Source organism: Panicum virgatum, chromosome 8K, assembly GCF_016808335.1.
Source record: "Panicum virgatum strain AP13 chromosome 8K, P.virgatum_v5, whole genome shotgun sequence".
In the NCBI taxonomy this organism is placed as follows: domain Eukaryota; kingdom Viridiplantae; phylum Streptophyta; class Magnoliopsida; order Poales; family Poaceae; genus Panicum; species Panicum virgatum.
Genome location: NC_053143.1, coordinates 41,415,590 through 41,441,334, shown reverse-complemented (window position 1 = coordinate 41,441,334; position 25,745 = coordinate 41,415,590). Strand labels below are relative to the sequence as shown.

The window sequence follows — 25,745 nt, the reverse complement described above, 5'->3', positions numbered from 1 at the left end:
ATGGCCATGAGTAGCAGGTCCGCGAGGGGCAGCAGGAGCAGCAAGAACATTGCCGCCGCAATCGTTGGTTGTCAGCCCTTTGAAGGAGATGACGAGCAGAGGAGGAAAGAGCAAGGACGAAAGTAGAGGATGATATATGGCTGAGTGGGCTCTTCATGAACCCACATCATCAAGCGGCGTCTCGCGGCCTCGCGGGCAGCCGGGTATGCCCGCAATAAACTGACGGCGGATGCGGACGGGTAGTGGGTTACCCACAGCCGCCCCACTTGAAACCTGGAGACCCGAGGGCCAGCTCATCTCAACGGATTACCGTAGTGGCCGCGCCACTTCATCAAAGTTCAAACCTAGGAAGTTTTTTTTTCTTCGGTTGAATTCAAACCTGGTCTTGAACGAATTATCTGCGAAAATTTGACTCCAATGCGAACATAGCCTTTATGGTTTATCTATCACGGTCGACCATGGTAGGCAGGATGGACAGAGACCTTTATCCATCGATCCCCTTCAAATTCTATCCACGATTGAAGATTTTTGGGTCACATGCTTCCATCAGACCCGCATTGGTATCTTAAAAGCTTTGACTGCTTGCTTTATTAGGACGAGCTTAAGCTTAAACTCCACACCTTATAAACCAAATGCCTAAACTGCCCCTTGTTCGAACGGAAACAAACCCACCATCGAGGGGCAGAGAAGTCAATCCCTCCAGGCCCCACCTGTCATCCCCTCGCGCGGGCTACATCTTCTTTACATTATCCCTCCCCGACGACCCTGGCCGGTCGCGACGCCGACGTGCCGTTACCCGAAATACCCTTTCCGCCTCGGCCCCCGCGCGCACGGCGCACCCCCACGAGATGGCCATACCCCGCACCCGCTGACGCGTAGGCCCAACAGGCCATATCCCCAAACAAAGCCACCCTCCCCGCCAGCCTACCCCACCCGCAGACGCGTGGGGTCCAGCACGACCGCGAGGCGGGCCCCGCGCGCGGGCGGGGCGGCGTCGCTCCGCACCCGCCGTCCTACCGAGGGTTCACCAAACCGCCGGTAATCGGTCCGGTTTGACCAGTTACCGGTCAAACCGGTCCGGACCGGTTCCGGTTTGGTCCGGTATGAAACCGGTCCAAATTTAAAATTTAAATTTGAATTAAAAAAATGAAAAATTTCTAAAAAATTCCTAAAAATACTTCAAGGTGCGACGAATCTAATGGTGTCAAATTTTCTTCAAAATTCGTTCATTTAGTATAATTTGCGGGGATTTGAAGTTAAATAAAAAAACGTGCATACAAAAGTATACAAATACAATGTAAAAGTAGTACAAAAAAGGGTTGGAGGGTTCATTTAGACTAAAATATGCTATACAAACATTTATTTAGTATACTTTGCGGTCATTTGAATTTAAACAAAAAAGAAAAAAATTTGAATTTGACCAGTTACTAGTCAAACCGGCTGGTATACCGGTACGAACCGGTTGAACTGTGGCATTTGAATTCAAATTTGAATTTAACCGGTTTCTACCGGTAACCGGTCAAACCGGTCCGGTAAACCGGAACCTGTGGCCGGTGGTTACCGCTAATCGGTCGGATATTTTTTTTTTTTTTGAACTTATGCCAGGAGCACTGGCCCATCATATAAGACTCGACAATGAGCACCCACACCGACCGCACGCTCGAACGCAGGTGAGGCTGTCCAGCTGTCTGGAACGCGCCTACTGAGCAACTCATTCCCTAACCCACCTAAACACACGCACACACACTGCTCAGTCTCGACTGGGGATAAACCCCGGTGCAGCACCCGGTCAATCCCGATGGGATTCGAACGCGGGCGGGTGGGTTCCCATCCGGGCGACCTCACCACCGGGCTATCAGCCCGTCTGCCCGGTCGGATATTTTAACCCGGGTTCTAGCGGGGGATGGCTAGCAGCAGCCAGCTGCCCTCCCGCACCCAACCACTCGTCGAGCACGGCCGCCTCGCCGACCCCTGGTTCGCCGACGTGTGGGCCCGGGACGGGGTGCGGCCCACGGGTCGGTGTGACGGGGCTGTGGGGCGCTCGAGCAAGTGGGGGTGGGCGGGGGAGTGAGGTGGTGGACAGGAGGAGGTGGTGCCGCGGGGCCCACCCGGAGGGGCAGGCGGGGCGGTGGGGGCCGCGTGGAGACGAGGCACGCGTCTCGCTCGCTCGTCTCCCCCCAACCCTTTTCGTGTTCCTTCCCCATCGCCTCTCGCCTCCCCGTCCAGACCTCGCACCGCAGCGAGAGGAGAGAGAGAGAGAGAGAAAGAGGGCTAGGGTTTCGTGCTCCCCCACGCCTCACGCATCGAATCCGAGCCGGATCGGGGGGCGCGCGGAGTCGCCGGCGTCCCGGCGGCGCCTGGTAAGGCCAGATCCCCCGCTCGCCTCCTCCTCCCCCCTCTCTCTCTCTCTCTCCGATGCCGCGGTTTGGTGTGCGGGCGCCTGTTTCGGGGCCGGGGGAGTTGGAGCCGCTGCGGTCGGGCTGCTGGTCGATTTGGGGGGCCGCGGGTTGGGGACTTGGGGTTTGGTTCCGGGGAACCTGCTCCTCGTCGCCGATTCGGGGGGCGCTCGCCGCGATGGGCGAGCTTCCATTCGACGGGAATTGGGGTTCTGAGTGTGGGAACCCGGAGCGATTTGGGGAATTCGCTCCGTACGGCAGCTTTTCTTTGTGCGTCTTCCTTCTGCTTCCTACTAGGTGGTGGTCTTTTGGGGGTGAATGATTTGGTTTGGCCATGTGGGCGTGGACGCGTGGTTCGGTTTGTGATTTGGGTGGGAGCGGCCTTGTGTTGAGCTGATTGTCAGATGCTTTCCTGGAGAAGCGGACCAGGTCCAGGTTATGGCGTCGGGTTGGGGTTTAATTTTTGGCCGAGGTGGGGGGAAATGGGGGCGACTTCTTAGCTGGGGCAATTAGAGCCCACTGAGCCGTTGCTCGTCCAGAAATGGGCCTTCGCATGGGTACAAATGGGTGTAGCTGGATAATGTTGCGGATTCGAGTATACTGGCTTAGTGTCACTTTTAAGTGATGCGTGTAAATTGGAGTGTGGTTTTGTGTTTTCAGCATGTTTTGCAGCAGAGTCTGGGATCAACAAAATTCACCAGTATGCCTGTTGATAGAATGCAGTATTTGCTACTGTTTTATTGCCTGTACCTCCCAGACTTTAGATACATCTGTTCCATTTTCGGTAAGGTCCAAAGATGTGATAGTAAAAAGATGCAATAGACCAGGGTTGCGGAGATGTCAGTACCAGTGACATAGAATTATCTTCCGCGTTTCACTTAAAATTTTGATTGCTCAAGTTACCTTTTTTATGCAGCTGCTAGCTTTCAGGGGCCCTTATGCTGACACATTTCTCTTAGTGAGCTTTTATCTTTCATGTCTTGCCCAACTTGAATGCTTGTGGGTACCATGGCTATGTCCTTCTGTTTATTGTGCTACTCAAATAATTAGACTGGTCCACTGAAAACTGTGTGCATTTTTGTGAGGTCCTAACTCCTAAGGCTTTTTAGAGTATTGCTTGCATAAATATGTCAAGGCTGTGTTGATGCTTTTCTTGTAATGACGTGGAGCCTGTTGGACTAAAACAGAAAATGAAAGACAAGATGTTTATGCCCTGCAAAGTAGATCTTATTTTCGTATTGAGGATCGATAATTTTCTTAGTACTGCACTCCATTTTTCATAGTGTGATTAGTGTCTTGTCAGTGGATGCTGTTTCAGAGAAGATGTAATAAGATATATTTTGAATATCTCAAATTTACTGAATCCTGTTAGGAATCATGATATTATTGGTTTCGTAAGGCATGGTGAACAGCTGAACATATTTTTCTTTCATCTCAACTCAGCAACGCATTAGTAAGCTATAAGCATTTAAATTGTTAACTCTGAACTTTCCCTTTTTGGATATTTGATTTCAGGGCTGTTTGCAATGGCATCTGGAACTGATGACAAAACTAAGACGGAGGGTTTGACATCAGCTGCAGCCTTTGTAGAGGGCGGCATTCAGGATGCATGCGATGATGCATGTAGCATTTGCCTTGAGGCTTTCTGTGAGAGTGACCCTTCTGCAGTAAGTTGCCATTTCATTAGATGCACCAATTTGCATATAGATGACATTTTTTGCAACTATTTCTTATTTTTGCTTCTTCCTTTTTTCTAGTTGACCAGCTGCAAACATGAGTTCCATCTCCAATGCATTCTGGAATGGTATGTACTAGCTTATATTCTAAATATTATTTACATTCTAAATACTAAATATTATGAATTTGTATATGTATATTTCTTCTATGCACATGAACCATAACTAGTTCATCTGGGCTCATGAGTTAGTGGTTATCAGTAAGGGCAGCATTTGGAACATTTGAAATCTTCATGTCTGCCTTTCCAACTGCATGCTATGGTTTACTGGTTTGGTTGACCATATCTATTACCTTTATTCAGAGTTTACAGATGATTCTGACTGGAAACATTGGACAAGTTGTTTAGTATGGTCGGCTTTGCATGTGAAAATTTAGTTCCCTAAATTCAGATTTCGTCATCTTTCTAGTAGACAACTTCCTGAACTCGGGGAAACTGGTCTTTTATTAACTGTACTATCTTGCAACTGGGGAAAATTAGGGATAACATTGTGTTCTCAAGAAACACTTCTCATGCTGAATTTGTGGATGTTGTAAACAAAATTTATCAGGTGTGGTGGGTGTGTCATCCCTTTTTTTGTATCCGGTTCTGTCAATGCTGCTAGAGTCATATGGTATTGGTATAAATTAGAATTCAGTCTTTTCCTTAGTGTAAAATAACATTTTTACATGTGTAAGGACAGTGGAATTTAGCCATGCGGGCAGGATGCATGCCAGACCCTGAACCTTTTTTCCCTTTTGTTCTCTGTTCAAAATATTTTTCACTAATGATTGGGATTTTTTATAGGTGTCAGAGAAGTTCACAGTGCCCAATGTGTTGGCAGCCAATTAGTATGAAGGATCCTACCAGGCAAGTTAATTCTTGGCTATGCAAATATGATGCTTGCCATTTTGGTCCTCTCAGGCTAGTTACTTATTGGCTAATTTTTAACATGGCTGATGTCTCAGCCAGGAGCTGCTTGAGGCAGTAGAACGCGAGAGGAACATAAGAACCAATCAAACTCGAAACACAACTATATTCCATCATCCTGCTCTTGGGGATTTTGAGCTGCAGCATGTACGTTTTATGAAACTACTTAATGATACGTTTCTTTTAGCCTTACCGGTTAAGTGTTATTTTTTTAGTTTTTTCCTGATTAGTGAGATATACCTGTGCAGTTACCTGTTGTTGGTAATGATGCTGAGCTTGAAGAGCGTATACTACAGCATCTAGCGGCTGCCGCTGCAATGGGAAGGGCACACCATCTTGGAAGAAGGGAGGGGCACAGGGGCCGTTCTGGCTCTCATGGTCGCCCACAGTTCCTAGTTTTCTCTGCTCATCCAAATTCACCTTCTACCGGCACAATTTCTTCCTCTTCTGCTCATGTGGAGGGGGACTATGATTCAAATCCTGTTAACCCTAGAGCTAGTGAGTCATCTCCACGAGCTATTCGCATTGGAGACGCTGGTAACCAAAGCCCTGGGATGCTTACCTATGATGCTGAACAGGATGCTGTCGTTTCTTCTGGAAATAGCACTCCTGTATCAAGTCCTAGGTTTTTTAACAGGTACTGTGTCTATATTCAAAAACTGCATTCTCATGTTAGTTTTTACAGTGATCTAACTAAATGATGATTATTATGTAACAGGAGACACTCCACTGGGCAGTCAACTCCAGACAGGGCTGGACCGTCGGATGTTCAGTCTTTCTCAGACTCTCTGAAGTCTCGCCTGAATGCTGTCTCGATGAAGTATGGATATTTTGAATTTTATGTATATATATTTTTTCCCTAAGCCTTCCAGCATAATGGGTTTAAAGCTGTTTATGTTTAATTCAGGTACAAAGAATCTATTACGAAGAGTACTCGAGGGTGGAAGGAGAGACTCTTTTCGCGCAACTCATCTGTGGCGGATCTTGGTTCTGAAGTAAGAAGAGAAGTTAATGCTGGAATTGCCTCTGTGTCAAGGATGATGGAGCGCCTGGAAACTAGAGGAAGTAGCAGAACAGGTGATAGCCCAACAGCATCCACATCTGAAGTTCCTCCTCCTACAGAGTCAAGCAATGAAAGGGCTCCAGAGAGCAACGCTGCTTCTAGTACTTCTACATCTACAAGTGCAAGCAACAGTTGTTTATCGGTATAAATAACGGATATGTTATCTTCATAGTATTTGGGTCCCTATAATAAATATGATTGGAACAGCAAAGCTTGATGCTGTTATACAGATTCTGTACCACAGTTTTCCTGTTTGTTTTCTGTTTGTGCTCTCTGCGTGGCTGAACCAATGCTTTTGGTGTACAAAGATCATGCATGTTTTGACTTTTTTGTGCGTGTATATAACATAAACGTATTATTGTTGCTTTCCCCTTTCGGGGAGAACTAGCTATATTTTAAAAAAAGAAAGAAAGAGAACTAGCTGTATAGACCTGAGCATTGCAAAGATGGGTGCATCTCTTGGGAAGGTCGTCAAACAATTGTAAACAAAGGAAAATCATCCAAAAGCTTATTTTGGAGTTTAAGCGTGGTACGAGATACGTGAATAGCCTCATAGTATCTTGGTATGCTTTGTTGCAAATCTCGAGGTTTAAGCCCTGTTCTAACTTAACTTGTACAAAAGCGGCGAACTTTGTGTGAATGTGCAAAAGATGACGCTGAAATTGGAGCTCGCATCTGACGAATTCTCACCGTTTGCAAATCAACCGCCTACTATCACCAAAGGCGCTCATTTTTTTTTTGGATGGTGCCCCATAGTTCCTTGATGACGAATCAAACTACCAAACCTGATGCGATGAGATACATGTGTTTGAGATGCATTCGCAACGAAACCGCAGAATTCTAGTTTACATTTACACGAAATACGATGAAGTCTTGCAAACGCTCCGAAGCCCGAACAGGCAAACACCTTCCTCTGTATGGTTCCCAATTGCTAAAATTAAGGGTTCCAATGCGGCGCCCGCCGCACCGACCGGCGGGCCGCCCCGCCTCCGCCCGCGGTTCCCTCCGCGGCGGCAGGCCAAGGTAAACCGTTCGTCCTCTGCACTAGCTCCGTAGAGATCGGTTGATCGAGTTCCTGTGTAGACCAAAATTTCTTCTCGTTTTTTTTCCCGATTGCATAGGTAGCTCGGACAGAAATCCCATCGCATCGGTTTGTCGAATGCGCAGGAGCCATGGACGAAGACTACAACTTGGGAAGCAGCTCGGCGGACTGGGGCGGCGGCGAGCTGGCGGCCACCGCGCCCGAGCAGCATCCGGCGGCCGGTCGCGTGTCGCGGCCGAACCAGAAGTGGTCGAAGAACTTCAGCACGGCGGAGGACGAGGCGCTGGTGCGGGCGTGGCTGGGCGTCGGCGTCGGCGTGGACCCGGCCCAGGGCGGCGAGCGCGCCGCCTACTGGAGGAGGATCCACGACCGCTACCACGCCCGCGGCGGGGTCCAGTCCGGCCGCAACCAGAACTCCATCACGCACCGCTGGTCCACCATCCAGGACAGCGTCGGCAGGTTCGAGAGGTGCCTGGCGCGGGTCGACGGCGCCGGCCAGGATGGGGTGATAACCCAGGACGAGGTGAGTCTGAAATTCTGAATTTCCTTAGTTTGGTTTTGTCACATGGTAATATGATATGGAGTCTGGAATAGTGGAATGTTTATATGACATTCGTTTTGGCTTCACAGATTATGCAGGCACTTGCTCTGTACAAGGCCGAAGATCAGAACAACAAGCCGTTTCAGTTCCTGCATTGCTGGAACATCCTGAGAACCCATCAGAAGTGGATCGACAGGTCTCAGAAACCGTCGTCCCAGAAGAAACAGAAGACCACTCCCAGTTCAAGTCCTATTTCTTCTACCCTGCCATGTCCGCGTTCTGTTACTTCGATTCGATTCTCGTTGTCCCTAGCGCGAGATTGATCTGCTCACCTACACCCCACCCCCCTAGATTGAGAAGTTAAAGTGAATTGAAAACATGAGTTCTTAGTTTTATAGGTGAATGCTAGGGCTAGATATTAACTTTTTTTCCCGTATCACAACTATGAGCATACTCCCTCCAAGTCCCAATTAATTGTCGTTTTAGAAAAGGTAAAAGTCAAACTTTTAAAACTTTGACTGCAAATAATTTTTATATTATTTAGTTTTGAATCTTGAAAATCATATGGATTGATTTGTCTTAGAAAGTACTTTCATAAAAGTATAAATTTGTTAGGATATATTTTATATTTTAATAAAAAACATTGGTCAAAGTTATGTCTTGAAGACTGTGTCGATATCCAAAACGACAATTAATTGGAACCTGGAGGGAGTATTCAATTTCTGGAATGGCACAACTTCTAACTAGGTCATGCTCCCTACAGATTCTTCTCGCAATGGCACAAATCGAAATGACAGCAATAAAGAGGTATAGTTCTTACTTCTTAGTCACATAGTGCACATTGACAAACACAAAAGTATGTGTTAATGTGAATTATATTGTGCTGCATACTTCTGCTACTTTTAGCACTGACGCTATGTATTGGATTTATGTTCAAGATGCATTTGGTTGCCTGGTTGATAGCATTGTCTAATAAATGCACATGTACAATGTTTTTAAAGAAGCATATTGCAAATGCTTCTGTTATATCATTTCTGTTGCATATTCAGGAGTTCTTTTTAGTGGAATATCATCGAATGCTTGTTCTAATTGCTAACTACTGCCAGTCGCAAAATACTTTTCAGTGATTGATGGCATCCTATATGACATCTTATTTGCTAATCTCTCTTTTTTTCTCGCTGGAAGGACGGCGTGAATCAGCTGATGGGTAAAGTATGGGATTGGAACAACATGTATGGAACCAACCTGAAGAAGTTTGATGGATCGGTTCTTGCTGCCAATGAGGATGGTGGAAGATGCGAAGATGATGTCACAGCTCTCAGGGAGGATCATGGAGATGACCCTAAAGATGGCAGTAGTGGCCCTGAGTCCTCAGCAGATATTGATGATTGGCAAGACGGCCACCGTGTGGTGCAATTTTTGGCCATTTCTGCAAACTTCCCTATCTGCGCAATCAATGGCTACGACGGGGAACATGGCCGGTGCATCTATGCCCACTCGGAGGGCGAAGTACAAGAGGTATATGCTAGAATTGATTGCTTGGATAATTGTCCAACCCTAGAAGGGTGGTCATATAGTCTAAGAGTACATGGGCCTAATGGGCCTGATACACACACATTCCAACAGTATATACTAGCTCCTTACATTATATCTACCATAGCTTTATGTTTCTCGCATACTGATATGTATTGTAATAAATTAAAACCCTTTACATTCATGCTTTCACGTGCAGGATGGAATGGTCGATTTGGTGCCCATTGGACCCTGTGAACTTCTCATGGCTTACGGTGCCATCGGCTTGGAAATTTTCTATTACACTACAGCCCGTGATGAGGGGCATTTTGTTAGGGAAGATGAGGGGGGTCTACGGCCCCTTGGTCCTCGCATTATAGTGCAGTGGAATGTTGATGACAATGATGAAATTGAGGGATACACAAAAACCATTAGTCCAGGCCCTGGCCGCGATCTGGAGATCACATACTTGGTGATTCCCACCGCCGTTCAGACTAGTGTTGAGGTCAGGTTGAAGCTCAAAGACCTCGGTTATAGAAGCCGTGCTGTGTATGGTAAGATCAAGGCAAATGCCATTGACTATAGGAACAAAAGGGTTCACCTCTTCAGTTGTGATCGAGGGAGGTGCTTGTCCTTTCCCTCTGGCACCACATCCATTCTTCCCCTGAGCCCGTCTAAGATTGCCTTGCCATGTAGTCGGCTGCTCAAATTCCACATAGAGGTGGACTTGACAGTAATCACTACCTGTGAGAGCCATGAAGAAGACAAGAATTTGAAATTCAGTCTAGAATTCACCCGTGGAATTACGAGTCAAGAAAGAGAAGTCGATGATGATCGAGTTCAAGTGGAAATAAAATATGACTCGGAATATTGATCATCCGTACTACAAGCTGAGATGCAAAGGGGTGCTGTAGTAGTTGCAGCATCAGAAGATGACTATGGAACAAGTGAAGGGGTGCCGCTATAGTCACAGCAGAAAATCTGTAACTTCATACGTGTTTGCCAAATCATGCTACCTATTGTCGTTTTTATTTCAACTGAACTATTTGTGTCGTTCGGTGAGTAGGTATCAAAATATAGCATGAAGATTCTGTGGCTGCAAATTAAATTTTTGAAGGGTTTTGGCACTAGGTCTTGTTAATGTTGTGTGACCAATCAGCATACAATTTATAGATGAAATGAGCACGACGGCCAAGAAGCCATCAGCATGGAGTGCTACCTGACCTGACTTTCATAGGGCGAAATATGATAGGATACTAGAACGTTAAATTTCCCACAGTTCAAAGAATTTGATATTTTCCAGGAACATGCTCTGAATCTTTACATTGATGAACTGATACGAGTGCTGGCCATCGTTTCGACTACTGTACTCAGCAGAGAGAAGTTGTCCTGTTGAAGCTACTGTGACATGATGGACAGGTGAACACAGGAACATAGAGTGTGAATGCTCATGAATTTGGTATCCAATGGTCCAAGTTGACGTTCCCATGATCTTTCAGAGCTTAAAAGGTGCTCAGTCCATGCTTTGAACACTTCAAGATTCGCACTGGCAAATCTGCTTATCTGCAGCAAACAACTTTTGTTGAGGCGCAGGGAAAGACATACTCGAGAACATGGACAGTTCAGATACACTAATGCGTGGTTATTCAAGAACAGTCTGAGAGTTCGGAAGTCTGAACATTGTTTGAACTTAACATTTGCTAGGTGCATGTGATCGGTGGTCTCGATGCCGAGACAAAATATGCTGCGCGGGATCATTGGGCGGGACGAGGAGGACCCTCCTCCACGAGATCGTCCATTGGTGCATCAGGCATCCTGCTTGGTGGGGCTCCGGTGGCTGGCGGCGATGCGGAGCGATAGTTTGGTCGGGGGAGAGGCAGCTCTGCCAAGCTGCCAGCTGGGTTGCGGGGATGGAAAATGCGAGCGTGATGGCAAGATGCAGTTGGAGCAGCTCTGTGGACTCCACAAATTCAGTCAAATTTTCAGCCAAATCTGTGTGAACGAAATGAGAGTTTGAGCAAATATCCCTGTCTCCTTTAATCCTTATTCATCTTCTGCTCCCAAATGGCAGCATTGGCATACTTTGGATTTCAGACATTATTCAGTGTTACACTATTCAAACCGAACTCATTCAGTCTTTTTCCTTTGTTCTTTTCAGATTATGCCTACCTTAGAAAAAATCATGTTAAACCTGGACACGAAGGAAGACGATTTTGACCAGTATAAAACATCATCTTATTAATCGCATCATAAACCAAAATATATAATAAGGAAGACTAGGCATCTTCACGGGCGAAGACACCTTAAATCAGCAGCAGACTGAACCAAGCCAACCAGAGGCGCACAACAGCCATGGTTGTAGCAATGGACATCATGAAGTCATTGTGTAACAATAAAAGAATGGTCCCAGATAGTCTATGCATGACGGTGTCAGAAACAGCATGGTCCACACTAGATAGTCCGGGAAGAATTGTATTGCATCTGGAAATCTTCCAATGCATTAGCCATAGCCCTGGAAAAAGCAGCTCAATTGTATTACTAGTAGCCATGGCCAATTTTTTTTTTTCAAAAAGAGGAATTGCCCTCGGGTTTCAATAAAAAAACCGTGATCATTACAAGTGTTCCGGCAGCACAAGGCACCAGAGATATGGGCCCCTCCCACCCTAACTCGGCCAAAAAAAAAACAGAGTATCACTCATTTGAATTTTGCCGCTGACACAGACATGCATCTACCATTTAAGCTAAGACTAGCTACCTGGAGCTCGCACTCCCTACATCAGCTACAGTCAGCCCAGAAAAAGCCTTCTCTACTAACTTCCTCGTCCATCACCAATACATCTTCTCAAAGGCACCCAATTCATCGCCAGCTTTCCAAAGTCCTTCACCACCTTGCACAATCTCGCCGCTCCTTAATTGATCCTATTTGCCTCCTCGTCCTGCTGCAAAAGAGACCAGTAGTAAGCCATGAACAAAGCATATATCTTACTGCATTTGGGTCAGAAATAATCTTATTTTGGAAGCAAGCTTGATTCCTTGTCTTCCATAACGACCAACAAATGGCTGCTACTCCTACAATTAACAAGTTTCTATTAAGCCATCCCGCAACATGTCTTGGCAATTTTCAGGGGCATTTTTTAGATCCAATGCCCAGATCACAATGCCCCCATACCAACTTGGCTAGAGGACAGTGAAACATCAAATGGTCAATTGTCTCCATGCCACAAAACATTATTGTCACCTTGCCAACCTCTTTTTTGTAGATTATCTTTTGTCAGATTTTTTTTGGAATAATCTTTTGTCAGAATTAATCATGGTCAATAAATGCACATAACTTGTGGCAGCACCTTAAACAACATAATTGATAACTACCTGGGAGTTATAACCTCACCTGGAGTAAATCCTCGTGGTATGGATTTGGGGGCATTCTTAGAACAACTGTAAACTCAAAATCACCAAACTTGACATTTACTTCTCCTTCACCACTGAATCTGAGACCAAAAGCCATTTCCATGAGATAGGTTGGATCAGATGGTTTTGTAACTTTCAGATTCACATCAATGGCAAGTCCTAATTCCACACCGTGAGAGAAACACACAACAGGAACTGCCATCGGTAAGCAAGTCCATCTACAGGAACGTATGCCCAAGCTTCTCTCGCCGAAAAGAGTCACATACTTGCCTCTGTAGTCAGACGACGAGGCCTTGATGGTTCCACAGACCATATAGTCTTGAGCAAGTATTTCACCCAACAAAAGCTTAACCAGAATCTCAGCCTGAATTGCATTTTCAATTACTACACATGAAATCTACATCACCTGGCAGTGGCTTTTACGGAAAACGAGACATTTGTGTTCTTCCCCACTGTCGTGAAGCGGCCACTGAACTCTCATAGCATCTAGCTCAGTACTGACAGCCTTTTCGCTTCCTCTAGACCTCTTGGACTGCTAGGAGGCTGGATAAAAAATTTCAGCACCAATAAGATCTTCACCACTGATGGTTTTGGAAGGTCCATGTAAGTCCAAGTCAGCGATACCAGCCATCCCAACCTCATCCTCACCCTCTGCACCACATGATCGTTCATAAATACTCTGTCCTTTAGAGGAATCATAAAGGTTGATGCCTTGGATTGTGAAATTAGCACGCACTCCGAGCAGCTGGACCATCCGCTGTCCACGAGGAATATTTGTGCTTTCAGTTGATCCTTGTTCATTTTGATCACTGCCACCAAATTCCTTTCCACCCCCACTTGGGCCTTGCCTTCCCCTGGATGCAAATTGCTCATTTTGATCATTGCCAACAGATTCCTTTCCACCACCACTTGAGCCTGCCCCTGTTCCATCCTTAGAACTAGATGAATCATCAGACATTTTGGTCGCACTTGATTGTTTTGCGCCAACGTCTGGAAATTTCTCGCCGTCATTCAGAACAAGACAGCAAGTGTTCAATGCCAGAGGTAAGGACTCCAGCCCCATGTTTCTCACTATATTATTTGGATTCCAGACCTGGTACCCTCCCCTTTTCCATTTTTTCAGTGCAGTGGACAATGGCTTCCACCCTTGTACTTTCCTAATCAAATTCTCATCATTCAAATCCAGTCGCATCCGGAGGAACTCAATGAACCGGAAAACAAAGCCGCCCAATCTTTCCTTTCCTTGGGCTTGGGCTTCGACGTTCTCTTCTACCATGAAGGGGTTAAAGTTTGATAGAAATGCGATAGTTTCAGGCACAAAGACTTCTGGCTGAAGCAGATTTTGCATGGTTTGTAAAAGTTCTGCTTGGGAGCAATTCAGAAACGAACTGTAATGAAGCTCCCAGTCTTCATTCAGATGTGGGTAATCCTCCTCAGGTAGGTATTTCACCCTAACACGTGGATCATCCTTCCTTTGACGTTCTGTCAGTTGGCATTGTCCAAACTGGTTAAAGAACCCTTTAGCGTAGCAGTTATCGCCTCTGAGGACAAGGCCCATCCAATCTTGGGTTCCATAGGACTCAATTCTTAGTCTGAGCCATCTCCTTGGAGTAAAGACATTCGTCTGTAGCTCCAACAGTTGATTGGGACCTAGATTAGCATATTCCCCTATGTAGCCTGATCCCATAATTTCCTCTCTCCATCTGTGATCTGCAAACCAATCCCTCAACACCACCCCACTTCTTCTACTGGATTCTGGGGATTAGCACCCACAGTCACTGTCAGGTCCACAAAAATAGGCTGAACCCCTGGTGGGTTCTCCGCTTTCACATACTGAATGGGAGGTGGGGATTGCTCCATCCTACAGAAAAGGAAAATAAGTTAAAAATCACTGAATTAGAAAAATAAAGCGGGATATGAAAACAATCAGATGATGAATCAGAGCCCTTTTCCATTAACCGAATAACAGAAACCGAGTTTGATACAGCAAGTTCAGATGTTCAAGATAGGAAAAGCAGTCCAGGACTCTGGAAACAGAACATGCGAGACAGGAATAAGAACGCAAAAGACTAGGACTCTTTCTATTCTAAGAAGCGCAACCTGGAAGGAACACCACCCCCAAAATCCCCTCCAATAATACAATTCTTTTTCTGTTCTTTCTGATGATTCTCTAGTTGAGAAAGTGTGTATATGATTAGAAACCTTGAGAATGCTAGATGTGTTTTAAGTGCAAAGGCTGCAGCTATTGCAAATGATAGCATAGCTGTACAGGAACCTGTACAAGGGGTAGGCAAAAGTGGCATGCCTACCTTCCTAAAAAAAATCTTATTATGGAAAATCAGCCTGGTTTTCTGTGTTTTCAGGAGACTATCAAGAATACTATATAACTATACTAAAAAAGCATTATAGTTAAGCAATTAACTGTATACTATAAGTTGACATAGATCTGCTACCTCACAAGAACCGCAAAGCACAAATGCAGCTTGTAAAAGTGGACAATCACGGTCAAAAGTAACAAAAAAATCCTATAAAATTGAGCTATGTTCCCCATAAAAGGTATAGAAAATAAAAGTCCTGGATTTATTCTAAAAGTAATAACAGAAGCTAACATTTCATCATGAACAAAAAAAAAACAGATAAATCCGAAAACCGTAATGACCTACAGTCCACATCACTGACTTTCTCCAAAATCATCAGTGTCATATAAGCAACAGCACAACAAATTTGCAAGCCAACTCCTAGCACAAACGTATTCAGCAGATGCATGTAGCATTTGCCTTGAGGCTTTCTGTGAGAGTGACCCTTCTGCAGTAAGTTGCCATTTCATTAGATGCACCAATTTGCATATAGATGACATTTTTTGCAACTATTTCTTATTTTTGCTTCTTCCTTTTTTCTAGTTGACCAGCTGCAAACATGAGTTCCATCTCCAATGCATTCTGGAATGGTATGTACTAGCATATATTCTAAATATTATTTACATTCTAAATACTAAATATTATGAATTTGTATATGTATATTTCTGCTATGCACATGAACCATAACTAGTTCATCTGGGCTCATGAGTTAGTGGTTATCAGTAAGGGCAGCATTTGGAACATTTGAAATCTTCATGTCTGCCTTTCCAACTGCATGCTATGGTTTACTGGTTTGGTTGACCATATCTATTACCTTTATTCAGAGTTTACAGATGATTCTGACTGGAAACATTGGACAAGTTGTTTAGTATGGTCGGCTTTGCATGTGAAAATTTAGTTCCCTAAATTCAGTGTTCGTCATCTTTCTAGTAGACAACTTCCTGAACTCGGGGAAACTGGTCTTTTATTAACTGTACTATCTTGCAACTGGGGAAAATTAGGGATAACATTGTGTTCTCAAGAAACACTTCTCATGCTGAATTTGTGGATGTTGTAAACAAAATTTATCAGGTGTGGTGGGTGTGTCATCCCTTTTTTTGTATCCGGTTCTGTCAATGCTGCTAGAGTCATATGGTATTGGTATAAATTAGAATTCAGTCTTTTCCTTTGTGTAAAAAAACATTTTTACATGTGTAAGGACAGTGGAATTTAGCCATGCGGGCAGGATGCATGCCAGACCCTGAACCTTTTTTCCCTTTTGTTCTCTGTTCAAAATATTTTTCACTAATGATTGGGATTTTTTTATAGGTGTCAGAGAAGTTCACAGTGCCCAATGTGTTGGCAGCCAATTAGTATGAAGGATCCTACCAGGCAAGTTAATTCTTGGCTATGCAAATATGATGCTTGCCATTTTGGTCCTCTCAGGCTAGTTACTTATGGCTAATTTTTAACATGGCTGATGTCTCAGCCAGGAGCTGCTTGAGGCAGTAGAATGCGAGAAGAACATAAGAACCAATCAAACTCGAAACACAACTATATTCCATCATCCTGCTCTTGGGGATTTTGAGCTGCAGCATGTACGTTTTACGAAACTACTTAATGATACGTTTCTTTTAGCCTTACCGGTTAAGTGTTATTTTTTTAGTTTTTTCCTGATTAGTGAGATAGCTTTTTCATCATTGAGCTCATTTAACCCTGACTAGAAAATTTTCGCCGTCCTAATAATCATCGTTCCACCTTTTCTTCTCCCTTTTCCGCCGACCGAACCTCGCTCTCTCTCTCTCTTTCCTCGCCGCCGTCCCATCCCGCGCCGCTCGGCCACGCGCGACCGCCCGCCGCGCCCCTCTTTTCTTTTTCCTCTGTTTTTCTCTCCTCCTCTTTTTTTTCCTTTTCCTTTTCTTTTCTTCTTTTCCTTTTTCTCCTTTCTTCTTTCCCCTTCCTTCTCCCCTGTTTCCTGGCCCCGCGCGCGCACGTCCCTGAGCCGCCCCGTGCGCATGCTCGCCCTACCCGCGCGCCCGTACCCACACGCTCCGCGTGCCCGGGATGCTCGCCGTGCCGCCTGCTCCTGCCCGACCAGGCTAGTCGCACTATGCCGCCTCGACGCGAGCGCACGAGCACAAGCAGCAGCAGAGCTGTACAGCACGCCGCCGCGCGGTGCTCCCTGGTTGCAGCCCCTCCCCACCTGCGCTGCACACCACCGCCCACCTCTGCGCGCCTTGTCACCTCACCGGCCATCTCCATGCCACGACACCGCGCTCCAGGACACCGGCCAGCCACCGTGTCCCCTCCTCCTCCGCCTTACCTCGCCTATAAATAGCCCCCCCCCCCATCGCAGCTCTCCCCCACCACGACCCCCTCAGCCATCGCGAGCCCACTCCCCAGCCTCGTTGCGCCGCCGCCATAGCCATTGCAGCCGGCCCTCGTTGCCCCATCTCCACAAGCCACCTCTGCTCGGGGCAAGTAGGGGAATCGGACCCCCTTGGCTCCACTCTTCCGTTTCCCCCTCTTCCCGGCCGCCGCCGTGGCCTGGGACGCCGGATCCCAGGGCCGCCAGCGCCCCCCTACCCCACCTCTGTTCCGCGTCGTGTTCTGGTCGGGAGGTAGAAGAAGAGGGCGGTTTTGCCCAAAACCCTTCCCTTCTTTTCTTTTAAGAGTCCTTCCTCCATTTATGTCCTTTTCCAAATAAGGCCTCCCAGATCTTCCTATTTAAAAACTAACCACCCCACCATAAAAAACAATAACACATAGGCCCCTGCCCCTTTCCAGAATAGTCAGAACATTTTCAAATATTATAATCAAGTCCTTTCATGCGCCTCTCTGAACCCCTCTCTGACCTATCATTTCATGCGCCAAAAATCCTCCGATCGACTTGAAACTTTACCATGCCATTTCTATTATAATTTCGGCCATACCATTAGAAAATCTCCCAAAAATATTATTCCTATCCCCATATCTTAAATTGTTTCCGATTCGAGCTCATTTTATTTTATGTTTATGCTTGCTTATGTTGTTCGTCGGTTGTGTTGTTTCCGCCGCATATGACGAAGTAGAACCGATTCCAGAGGAGAAACCAGAGGAGCCGGGAGATCAGGAAACCGCCACCGCCACCGCGTACGAAAGCGAAGGCAAGTCTCATCGATCCCTTACGTTGACTATGATTGATCCCAAGTAAGGTTAAATATAAAATTTGCTAGACTTAGGGATTGCATGAGACGATACACTGAGGGATTGAGAGAAACCATTGACTGAAGCCATATTGCATATCGATTTACTGTCAGACTGACATATTATTAGACCTTGTTAATTGATGAAACTGGAATGGGAATGAGACCAAGGCAGTGTGGAATTTGTTGGAGCATGCGCTACCGTGGTGTTAGACTTGCGACCGAGCTTTGTCATGGTGACACCTCGGGTTTGGTTAGTTATGGTTGTTGACTGCCCTGATGAACCTTAAGGATCGTGTGTTGTGGTGCCATCTCACCTAACCTAATTTCAGTACGACCACATGATTTTGTATGTGCAAACCTTAGTCTAATCCCACTGGCTAACCTGGTAGTCGTCCGGGGTGGATATATCTTGGGGTGATCCTGATTGGTCAAGACCCCGGGGGTTTGTGGGCGATTAATCGGGGTTGAGCCACGGCTGGGTGTCGGCTATGACGGAGCCGTCTCTGGACAGTGAAGTGCATGTGGGTAAAGCGTACAACCTCTGCAGAGTGTACAATCCATTCGAATGGCCCGTGTCCTCGGTTTGGACAGGTATTGTACCGGAGACTTGCTTCGGTTATTAATACATGGTTTAGCATCGATCTTTGGGGTCGGGGCGCTTCAGGTGGTATCAGAGCCATGCTTGGCTGTAGGACACGAACCGGTAGTGAACGATGACCGTAGGAGCCCTAGGATGGTCAATCCTTGAAACCCTATTACTCCTTAAACTTTATCGTTGTTATGCTAACCCTACCCTTGTAAATCAGATGGCTGATGACTGGACCACCACCTACTGCATCAACGAAGATGGATTCCCCAAGGTGCTTTATGCTGCCACTGTGCGACTTGGTATTCCGGAACGTCCGGAGTACATCGGTCGTGAGTTCATGGAGCATGGCACCGAAAGCTGTGAGGTCACCATCCAGATTGGCGCCAGTGACAAGTACTTGGAGATGCAACCATGAAGCGTCACCGCCACTGGAGCCCGTATGCCTGACACTATTCCACTTGCAGCTCGCAAGGCATTGCGGTACATGTGCCAGATGTTTGAATGGCACTTGGGTTCTACCCCCATGAAGTACTTTTCCCCACTGGATCGTAACCGTTCTACTTGGGCGGCGAGGATCCGCAACTTGGAGAGCACCGCAGGAACCGAGAAGGACCCCACAGTTGTCGCTATGTCTGCCTATTTGCTTAGCCTTGACGATTTGTGCGACCAACTGCACCAGCGTGTGAAAGACCTCATCCAACGTGCTGAGAGAGCGGAGTCCTGTTGGCGTAAGACTAAGCTGACCTTAGCTCAGGCAGAAGCCCGAGCAGCTGAAGCTGAAAGCCGCCTTGCTGCAGCCGAAGAGAACCTTAGGGAGCAAGCAGACCGCCATAGTCAGCTCCTTAGGGGAGTCTACCTAGTGGACCGTGTCAAGCGCAAAGAACGCCATCCCAGGACTGCTGCTGAGCCGCCAATCCTGGAGGGAATTCCGCTGTATTCCTTGTCCCAACCACGCAGGAGGATTGGTGAATCGGTGCCACCCACACCTCCCGTGTCACCCCGTGAAGTTGAAGACCGAGACCCTGAAGACCGTGTCGTAGGGTCCAGTAGTCAAGTTGTTCTGGTCGACCCTTAAAAGTCGAGCCGCGTTATTGTAATCCGTTGTGCTATGTATCCCTGCTTGTTTGAATGAATGCTTGTGTGAGGCTTGAATGATTTGCTTGTGTGCATTGTGCGGTACAAAATATTTTATATATACAAATCCACCCCAGCAATATACTAGGGGAGTCACCTAATCTTGCCCTCCTTGACCGTAGATGTCTCGTCGTTCGAGCCGAGTCCAGGGACTCCATGCTCAGGAAGACAGTGACGAGGCCAACCCGAGAAACCAAACCCCTCTGAATGTAGCCCCAGAAGCACCCGAAAATGGACACCTACCGCCGCCACCTCCCCGTGCCCCAGCACCCATTGATCTGGCAGCCATATTGCAGCAGCAGAACCAACTCCTTCAAGTTCTTGTGACCACTCTCACAGCTCAAGCTCAAGGCAATCTTGGCAACCATAGACCTGCAGTACATCCTAATGGCAATGGCAGCAGAATTGCAGATTTCAACCGCTTGCAGCCACCTAAGTTTGGAGGATCTGATAACCCAATTGAGGCAGATGATTGGCTGCGAGAGATTGAAATGAAGCTTGAAGTAGTCCATGCAGATGATAGAGACAAGGTTTTGCTCGCAGTACAGCAGTTAAGGGGACCAACCCTTGCTTGGTGGCAGAGTTACAGGGAAATAAACGAAAATGCTAACAAGATGGTATGGGATGACTATGTCAAGATCTTTAGAGAAAATCACATTGCCAGCAGTGTTATGAAGCTCAAGAATGATGAGTTCAGAAAGCTTCGTCAAGGTGGGATGACTGTGACAGAGTATCTTCATAAGTTCTCAGAGTTGTCTCGTTATGCACCAGAGGATATTAATGATGACGAGAAGAAGCAAGAAGCTTTTCTTGGTGGGCTTAACCCTGAAATCAAGACCTTGGTTGAAGTCACCACCCACAGTGACTTCAATGCCATGGTCAACAGGGCTATCACCACCGAGAGGAACAGGAAGGTAGAACTCAGTGAGTGCAAACGTTGGTTGAAAGAAAAAAAGCCCCAGCAGTTGGAGAAGTTCCAGAGGACTCAGTATCTGGTTCACTCAGGTCAGAGGAGCCAGGGTGCCTTCTCATTCAAGGTGCACCCCGGTTCTCTCCAGAAGCCAGCTCAGTCAGCTCCAGTTGTGAAGACCCAAAGTACCTTCCGCACCCAGCAGTCTGGTGGAAGTCAAGTGACCAATGTGAGGACCTGTTTCCACTGCCGTGAAGCAGGACATTTCAAGGCCAACTGCCCATATCTCAGCCAGCCAGCCCCTTTTGTTTTCTCCAACTCTGTTCAAGGACCAAAGCAGCCGACTGAAGCCAACCGTGCAGCACCCGCTAGGAGCCAGCAGCAGTCCTTCGGCAAGGCAAAGGTGAATCATGTGTACGCTGAAGAAGCAGAGGATGCACCAGGAGTGATTTTTGGTGAGTTTCTGGTCCAATCAGCTCTAGCCTCAGTGCTTTTTGATTCTAGAGCGTCGCATTCCTTTATATCCTTCCACTTTGTGGAAAAGCAAGATATACCTACTATAGCCCTTAAGAGGCCGCTAATGACCCGTTCGCCTGGAGGTCATATACCTTGCCACTTAGGTGTCATAGATATCCCTATAAACCTAAGTGGGGTAGTATTCCTTGCCAACCAAGTAGTCCTTGCTTCCAAAGGGATAGATGTCATACTCGGTATGGACTGGCTCACCAAGCACCGAGGAAACATAGCCTGTGCTGAGAGAACAGTGAAAGTCACCAACCACCAAGGGTTAACAGTCACATGCCTAATCCAGCCTAACCTATCAGACTCCATGGTGAACCACATCCAAGCAGAGTCCCCAGAAGATGTGCCAGTAGTTCAGGAATTCGCAGATGTGTTTCCAGATGAATTACCCGGTATGCCTCCAGAAAGAGATGTAGAGTTCACTATTGACTTAGCCCCTGGAACCAAGTCTATAGCAAAGAATGCCTATCGGTTGGTAGCCCTAGAGCTTGCCGAGTTGGAGAAGCAGCTTGAAGAGCTTCAACAAAAGGGATTTATTAGACCTGCTGCTTCTCCATGGGGAGCCCCAGTGCTCTTTGTGAAGAAGAAAGACGGAAGCATGAGACTTTATGTGGACTACCGTGATCTGAATGCAGTCACCATCAAGAACAAGTACCCTCTACCTCGGATTGATGACCTGTTTGATCAGCTGAAGGGAGCTAAGTTCTTCTCCAAGATAGATCTGAGGTCAGGTTATCATCAGCTTAGAGTGCGACAAGAGGACATCTCTAAGACAGCCTTCAGGACCTGTTATGGCCAGTATGAGTTCACAGTGATGCCTTTTGGTCTGACTAATGCCCCTGCCTTTTTCATGACCCTCATGAATAAGGTGTTTATGGAGGAGTTTGATCGGTTTGTCGTGGTCTTCATAGATGACATACTGGTCTACTCTAAGAGTGCTGAGGAGCATGGAAAACATCTCAGAGTTGTGCTGGGAAAGCTCAGAAAGCACCATTTGTATGCCAAGTTTATTAAGTGTGAATTCTGGTTGCAGAGAGTTAGTTTTCTGGGTCATGTCTTAACAGCTGAAGGTGTTGAAGTGGACCCAGAAAAGGTCAAGGAAGTATCAGAATGGAAGCAACCAACCTCAGCCTCGGAGATCAGGAGTTTCTTGGGATTAGCCGGCTATTACCGGAGATTCATCGAAGGTTTCTCTAAGATAGCCCGGCCTATGACCGAGTTGCTCCGGAAGGACACGAAGTTTGTCTTGTCTGAAGCTTGCGAGAGAAGTTTTCAAGAGTTAAAAAGGAGACTAACTTCTGCCCCAGTGCTAGTCTTGCCAGATAATCAGAAGAGCTTTGTCGTTTATTGCGACGCATCCCGACAAGGGTTGGGTTGTGTGCTTATGCAAGAAGGAAGAGTTGTAGCTTATGCCTCAAGACAGTTGAGAATACATGAGCAGAACTACCCCACCCATGACTTGGAGTTAGAAGCAGTTGTGCATGCCCTCAAGATTTTGAGACATTATCTGATCGGGAACAAGTGTGAAATCTACACGGATCACAAGAGCCTGAAGTACATTTTCACCCAGTCAGATCCCAACCTTAGACAGAGAAGATGGTTGGAGTTGATCAAAGACTATGATTTGGAGATGCACTACCACCCTGGAAAGGCTAATGTGGTGGCTTGTGCGCTCAGTCGTAAAGCGTATTGCCATCACTTAGTTACACAAGCCCCAGAGCTGAGTGAAGAAATGAGAAGGTTGAACCTAAGGGTTGTACGCCGCTCTTGCAACTACAACCTTAGTGTTCATCCAGTCCTGGACGACCAGATCAAGGAAGCTCAGATGGAGGATAGAAAATTGGTATGGATTAAAGGTCGCAACAGTGAAGACAAAGCCCTAGATTTCAGAGTAGATAAAGATGAGTATTGTGGTTCAAGAAGAGATTATGTGTGCCTAAGCAAGGTCATTTCCGCAGGACCATTTTGGATGAAGCCCACAACTCAGCTTATTCCATTCACCCCGGCACTACGAAAATGTACCTGGACCTTAAGGAGAAGTATTGGTGGAATGGTATGAAGGGGGATATCGCTCGATTCGTCGCTCATTGTGATGTGTGCAAAAGGGTCAAAGCAGAGCACCAGAAGCCTAGTGGATTACTTTAGCCATTGCCAATCCCAGTATGGAAGTGGGATGAAGTTAGTATGCATTTTATCACCGGTCTACCAAGAACCCAGAGCGGTCATGACTCAGTTTGGGTGATTGTTGATCGACTCACTAAAGTAGCACACTTCATCCCAGTGCGTACCACTTATGGAGGTGATAAATTAGCCAAGTTGTATATTGAGCGTATTGTGAAGTTGCATGGAGTACCTAAGAGGATTGTGTCAGATTGAGGCACACAGTTCACTTCAAGATTCTGGAGTAGGTTACGTGAAGCACTTGGTACAAAGTTGGACTTCAGTTCAGCCTATCATCCTCAGATTGATGGCCGGACAGAAAGAGTTAATCAGATCCTTGAAGACATGCTAAGAGCCTGTGTTCTTACTTATGGCAAAGATTGGGAAAACAATTTGCCATATGCGGAGTTCTCTTACAACAACAGCTACCAGTCAAGTTTGAAGATGTCGCCTTTCAAAGCCCTATACGGGAGGAAGTGTCACACACATCTCATGTGGACCGAAGTTGGCGACCGCATCATTGATGGCCCAGATTTTATTAAAGAAGCAGAAGACAAGATAGCAGAAATCAGAAAGAATCTAAAGGCAGCTCAATCCCGCCAGAAAAGTTATGCCGATAAAAGACGACGTACTCTCAGCTTTGAAGTTGGAGATTATGTGTACCTTAAAGTTTCCCCAATTCGCGGCACGCGCAGATTCCAGGTGCACGGGAAGTTGGCCCCACGTTACATTGGACCTTTTCCAGTTATCAAGAAAGTAAGAGCAGTAGCCTACATGCTTCAGTTGCCAGCAGAGATGTCAGATGTGCACGATGTGTTCCATGTGTCCCAGCTCAGGAAGTGTCTGCGAGTACTGGAAGAACAAGTGGCCCAGAGACAATCGACTTGCAAGATGATCTCCGATATCAAGAGGTGCCAGTGAAAATTTTGGACACTGTGACGAGAAGAACCAGCAACTCAACGGTTAGAATTTGTCGAGTTCAGTGGAGCTGACATTCGGAAGCAGAAGCAACTTGGGAGAGAGAAGACGCACTCCGAGCCGAATTTCCTAGTCTCTTTAGTAGTTTAGCTGAATCTCGGGGACGAGATTCAACCTAAGTGGGGTAGGTTTGTAACATACCAAAAATTTACCAAATCAAATCACGCGCAAAAATATTTCTTTTCAAAACTTTTTCATCGTTGAGCTCATTTAACCCTAACCAGAAAATTTTCGCCGTCCCAATCATCGTTCCACCTTTTCTTCTCCCTTTTCCGCCGACCGAACCTCGCTCTCTCTCTTTTTCCTCACCGCCGTCCCATCCCGCGCCGCTCGGCTGCCTATCGCCCATGCGTGACCGCCCGCCGCGAATCCCGCCGTGCACCTCTTTTCTTTTTCCTCTCTTTTTCTCCCCTCCTCTATTTTTTCCTTTTCCTTTTTTTTTCTTCTTTTACTTTTTCTCCTTTCTTCTTTCTCCTTCCTTCTCCCCTGTTTCCTGGCCGCACTCGCGCACGCCCCTGAGCCGCCCCGTGCGCATGCTCGCCCTGCCCGCGCGCCCGTACTCACGCGCTCCGCGTGCCCGGGATGCTCGCCGTGCCGCCCGCTCCTGCCCGACCAGGCTAGTCGCACTATGCCGCCTCGACGCGTCGTGTTCTGGTCGGGAGGTAGAAAAAGAGGGCGGTTTTGCCCAAAACTCCCTCCCTTCCCTTCTTTTCTTTTTAAGAGTCCTCCCTCCATTTATGTCCTTTTCCAAATAAGGCCTCCCAGTTCTTCCTATTTAAAAACTAACCACTCCACCATACAAAAACAATAACACATAGGCCCCTGCCCCTTTCCAGAATAGTCAGAACATTTTCAAATATTATTATCAAGTCCTTTCACTCTCAAAACTAATTACAAATAAGCCCCTGGATTCTTGTTTAGCCCTAAGCCCTTCTCTGACCTATCATTTCATGTGCCAAAAATCCTCCGATCGACCTGAAACTTTACCATGCCATTTCTATTATAATTTCGGCCATGCCATTAGAAAATCACCCAAAAATATTATTCCTATCCCCATATCTTAAATTGTTTCCGATTCGAGCTCATTTTATTTTATGTTTATACTTGCTTATGTTGTTCGTCGGTTGTGTTGTTTCCGCTGCGTATGACGAAGTAGAACCGATTCTAGAGGAGAAACCAGAGGAGCCGGGAGATCAGGAAACCGCCGCCGCCGACGCGTACGAAAGCGAAGGCAAGTCTCATCGATCCCTTACGTTGTCTATGATTGATCCCAAGTAAGGTTAAATATAAAATTTGCTAGACTTAGGGATTGCATGAGACGA

The 25,745-nt window shown here is 46.5% G+C and overlaps 3 protein-coding genes across 4 annotated transcripts; all 3 read left to right on the top strand.

Annotated features, from left to right (window-relative positions):
• The first annotated feature begins 2,078 nt into the window (after positions 1-2,078).
• On the top strand, positions 2,079-6,520 carry LOC120644711 (E3 ubiquitin-protein ligase RHF2A-like). 2 transcript variants are annotated; one of them, XM_039921393.1, is made up of 8 exons: positions 2,079-2,360; positions 3,912-4,063; positions 4,154-4,200; positions 4,918-4,980; positions 5,079-5,187; positions 5,289-5,677; positions 5,759-5,860; positions 5,948-6,520. In XM_039921393.1, exons 2-8 carry the CDS (start codon positions 3,923-3,925, stop codon positions 6,249-6,251), a joined length of 1,155 nt encoding a protein of 384 aa, XP_039777327.1. In that variant the 5' UTR covers positions 2,079-2,360; positions 3,912-3,922; the 3' UTR covers positions 6,252-6,520. The 2 variants fall into 2 exon arrangements, with proteins under 2 accessions (XP_039777327.1, XP_039777329.1); XM_039921395.1 differs by having other exon boundaries at positions 2,195-2,365.
• A 465-nt stretch (positions 6,521-6,985) lies between these two features.
• On the top strand, positions 6,986-10,377 carry LOC120644707. Its single transcript, XM_039921391.1, has 6 exons — positions 6,986-7,126; positions 7,225-7,668; positions 7,776-7,956; positions 8,450-8,493; positions 8,872-9,204; positions 9,419-10,377. The coding sequence occupies exons 2-6, from the start codon at positions 7,276-7,278 to the stop codon at positions 10,070-10,072; spliced, it is 1,605 nt and encodes a 534-aa protein (XP_039777325.1). The 5' UTR covers positions 6,986-7,126; positions 7,225-7,275; the 3' UTR covers positions 10,073-10,377.
• Positions 10,378-15,284: 4,907 nt separating this feature from the next.
• LOC120645740 lies at positions 15,285-19,134 on the top strand (the record flags this gene model as incomplete). The annotated part of the gene is made up of 5 exons (XM_039922491.1): positions 15,285-15,416; positions 15,507-15,553; positions 16,272-16,334; positions 16,432-16,588; positions 18,937-19,134. Coding segments are annotated over 5 exons (597 nt in total), but the record flags the coding sequence as incomplete, so codon positions are not given.
• Between the last annotated feature and the right edge of the window lie 6,611 nt (positions 19,135-25,745).

What these genes read in the sequence shown, in the direction of transcription:
- LOC120644711 (XM_039921393.1), top strand. Translation starts at nt 3,923, where the DNA reads ATGGCATCTGGAACTGATGACAAAACTAAGACGGAGGGTTTGACATCA. An exon ending in GTGAGAGTGACCCTTCTGCA is followed by an intron (nt 4,064 to 4,153) that starts GTAAGTTGCCAT and finishes CCTTTTTTCTAG; the next exon opens with TTGACCAGCTGCAAACATGA. An exon ending in CTCCAATGCATTCTGGAATG is followed by an intron (nt 4,201 to 4,917) that starts GTATGTACTAGC and finishes GATTTTTTATAG; the next exon opens with GTGTCAGAGAAGTTCACAGT.
- LOC120644707 (XM_039921391.1), top strand. Translation starts at nt 7,276, where the DNA reads ATGGACGAAGACTACAACTTGGGAAGCAGCTCGGCGGACTGGGGCGGC. An exon ending in GGGTGATAACCCAGGACGAG is followed by an intron (nt 7,669 to 7,775) that starts GTGAGTCTGAAA and finishes TTGGCTTCACAG; the next exon opens with ATTATGCAGGCACTTGCTCT. An exon ending in GAAATGACAGCAATAAAGAG is followed by an intron (nt 8,494 to 8,871) that starts GTATAGTTCTTA and finishes TCTCGCTGGAAG; the next exon opens with GACGGCGTGAATCAGCTGAT.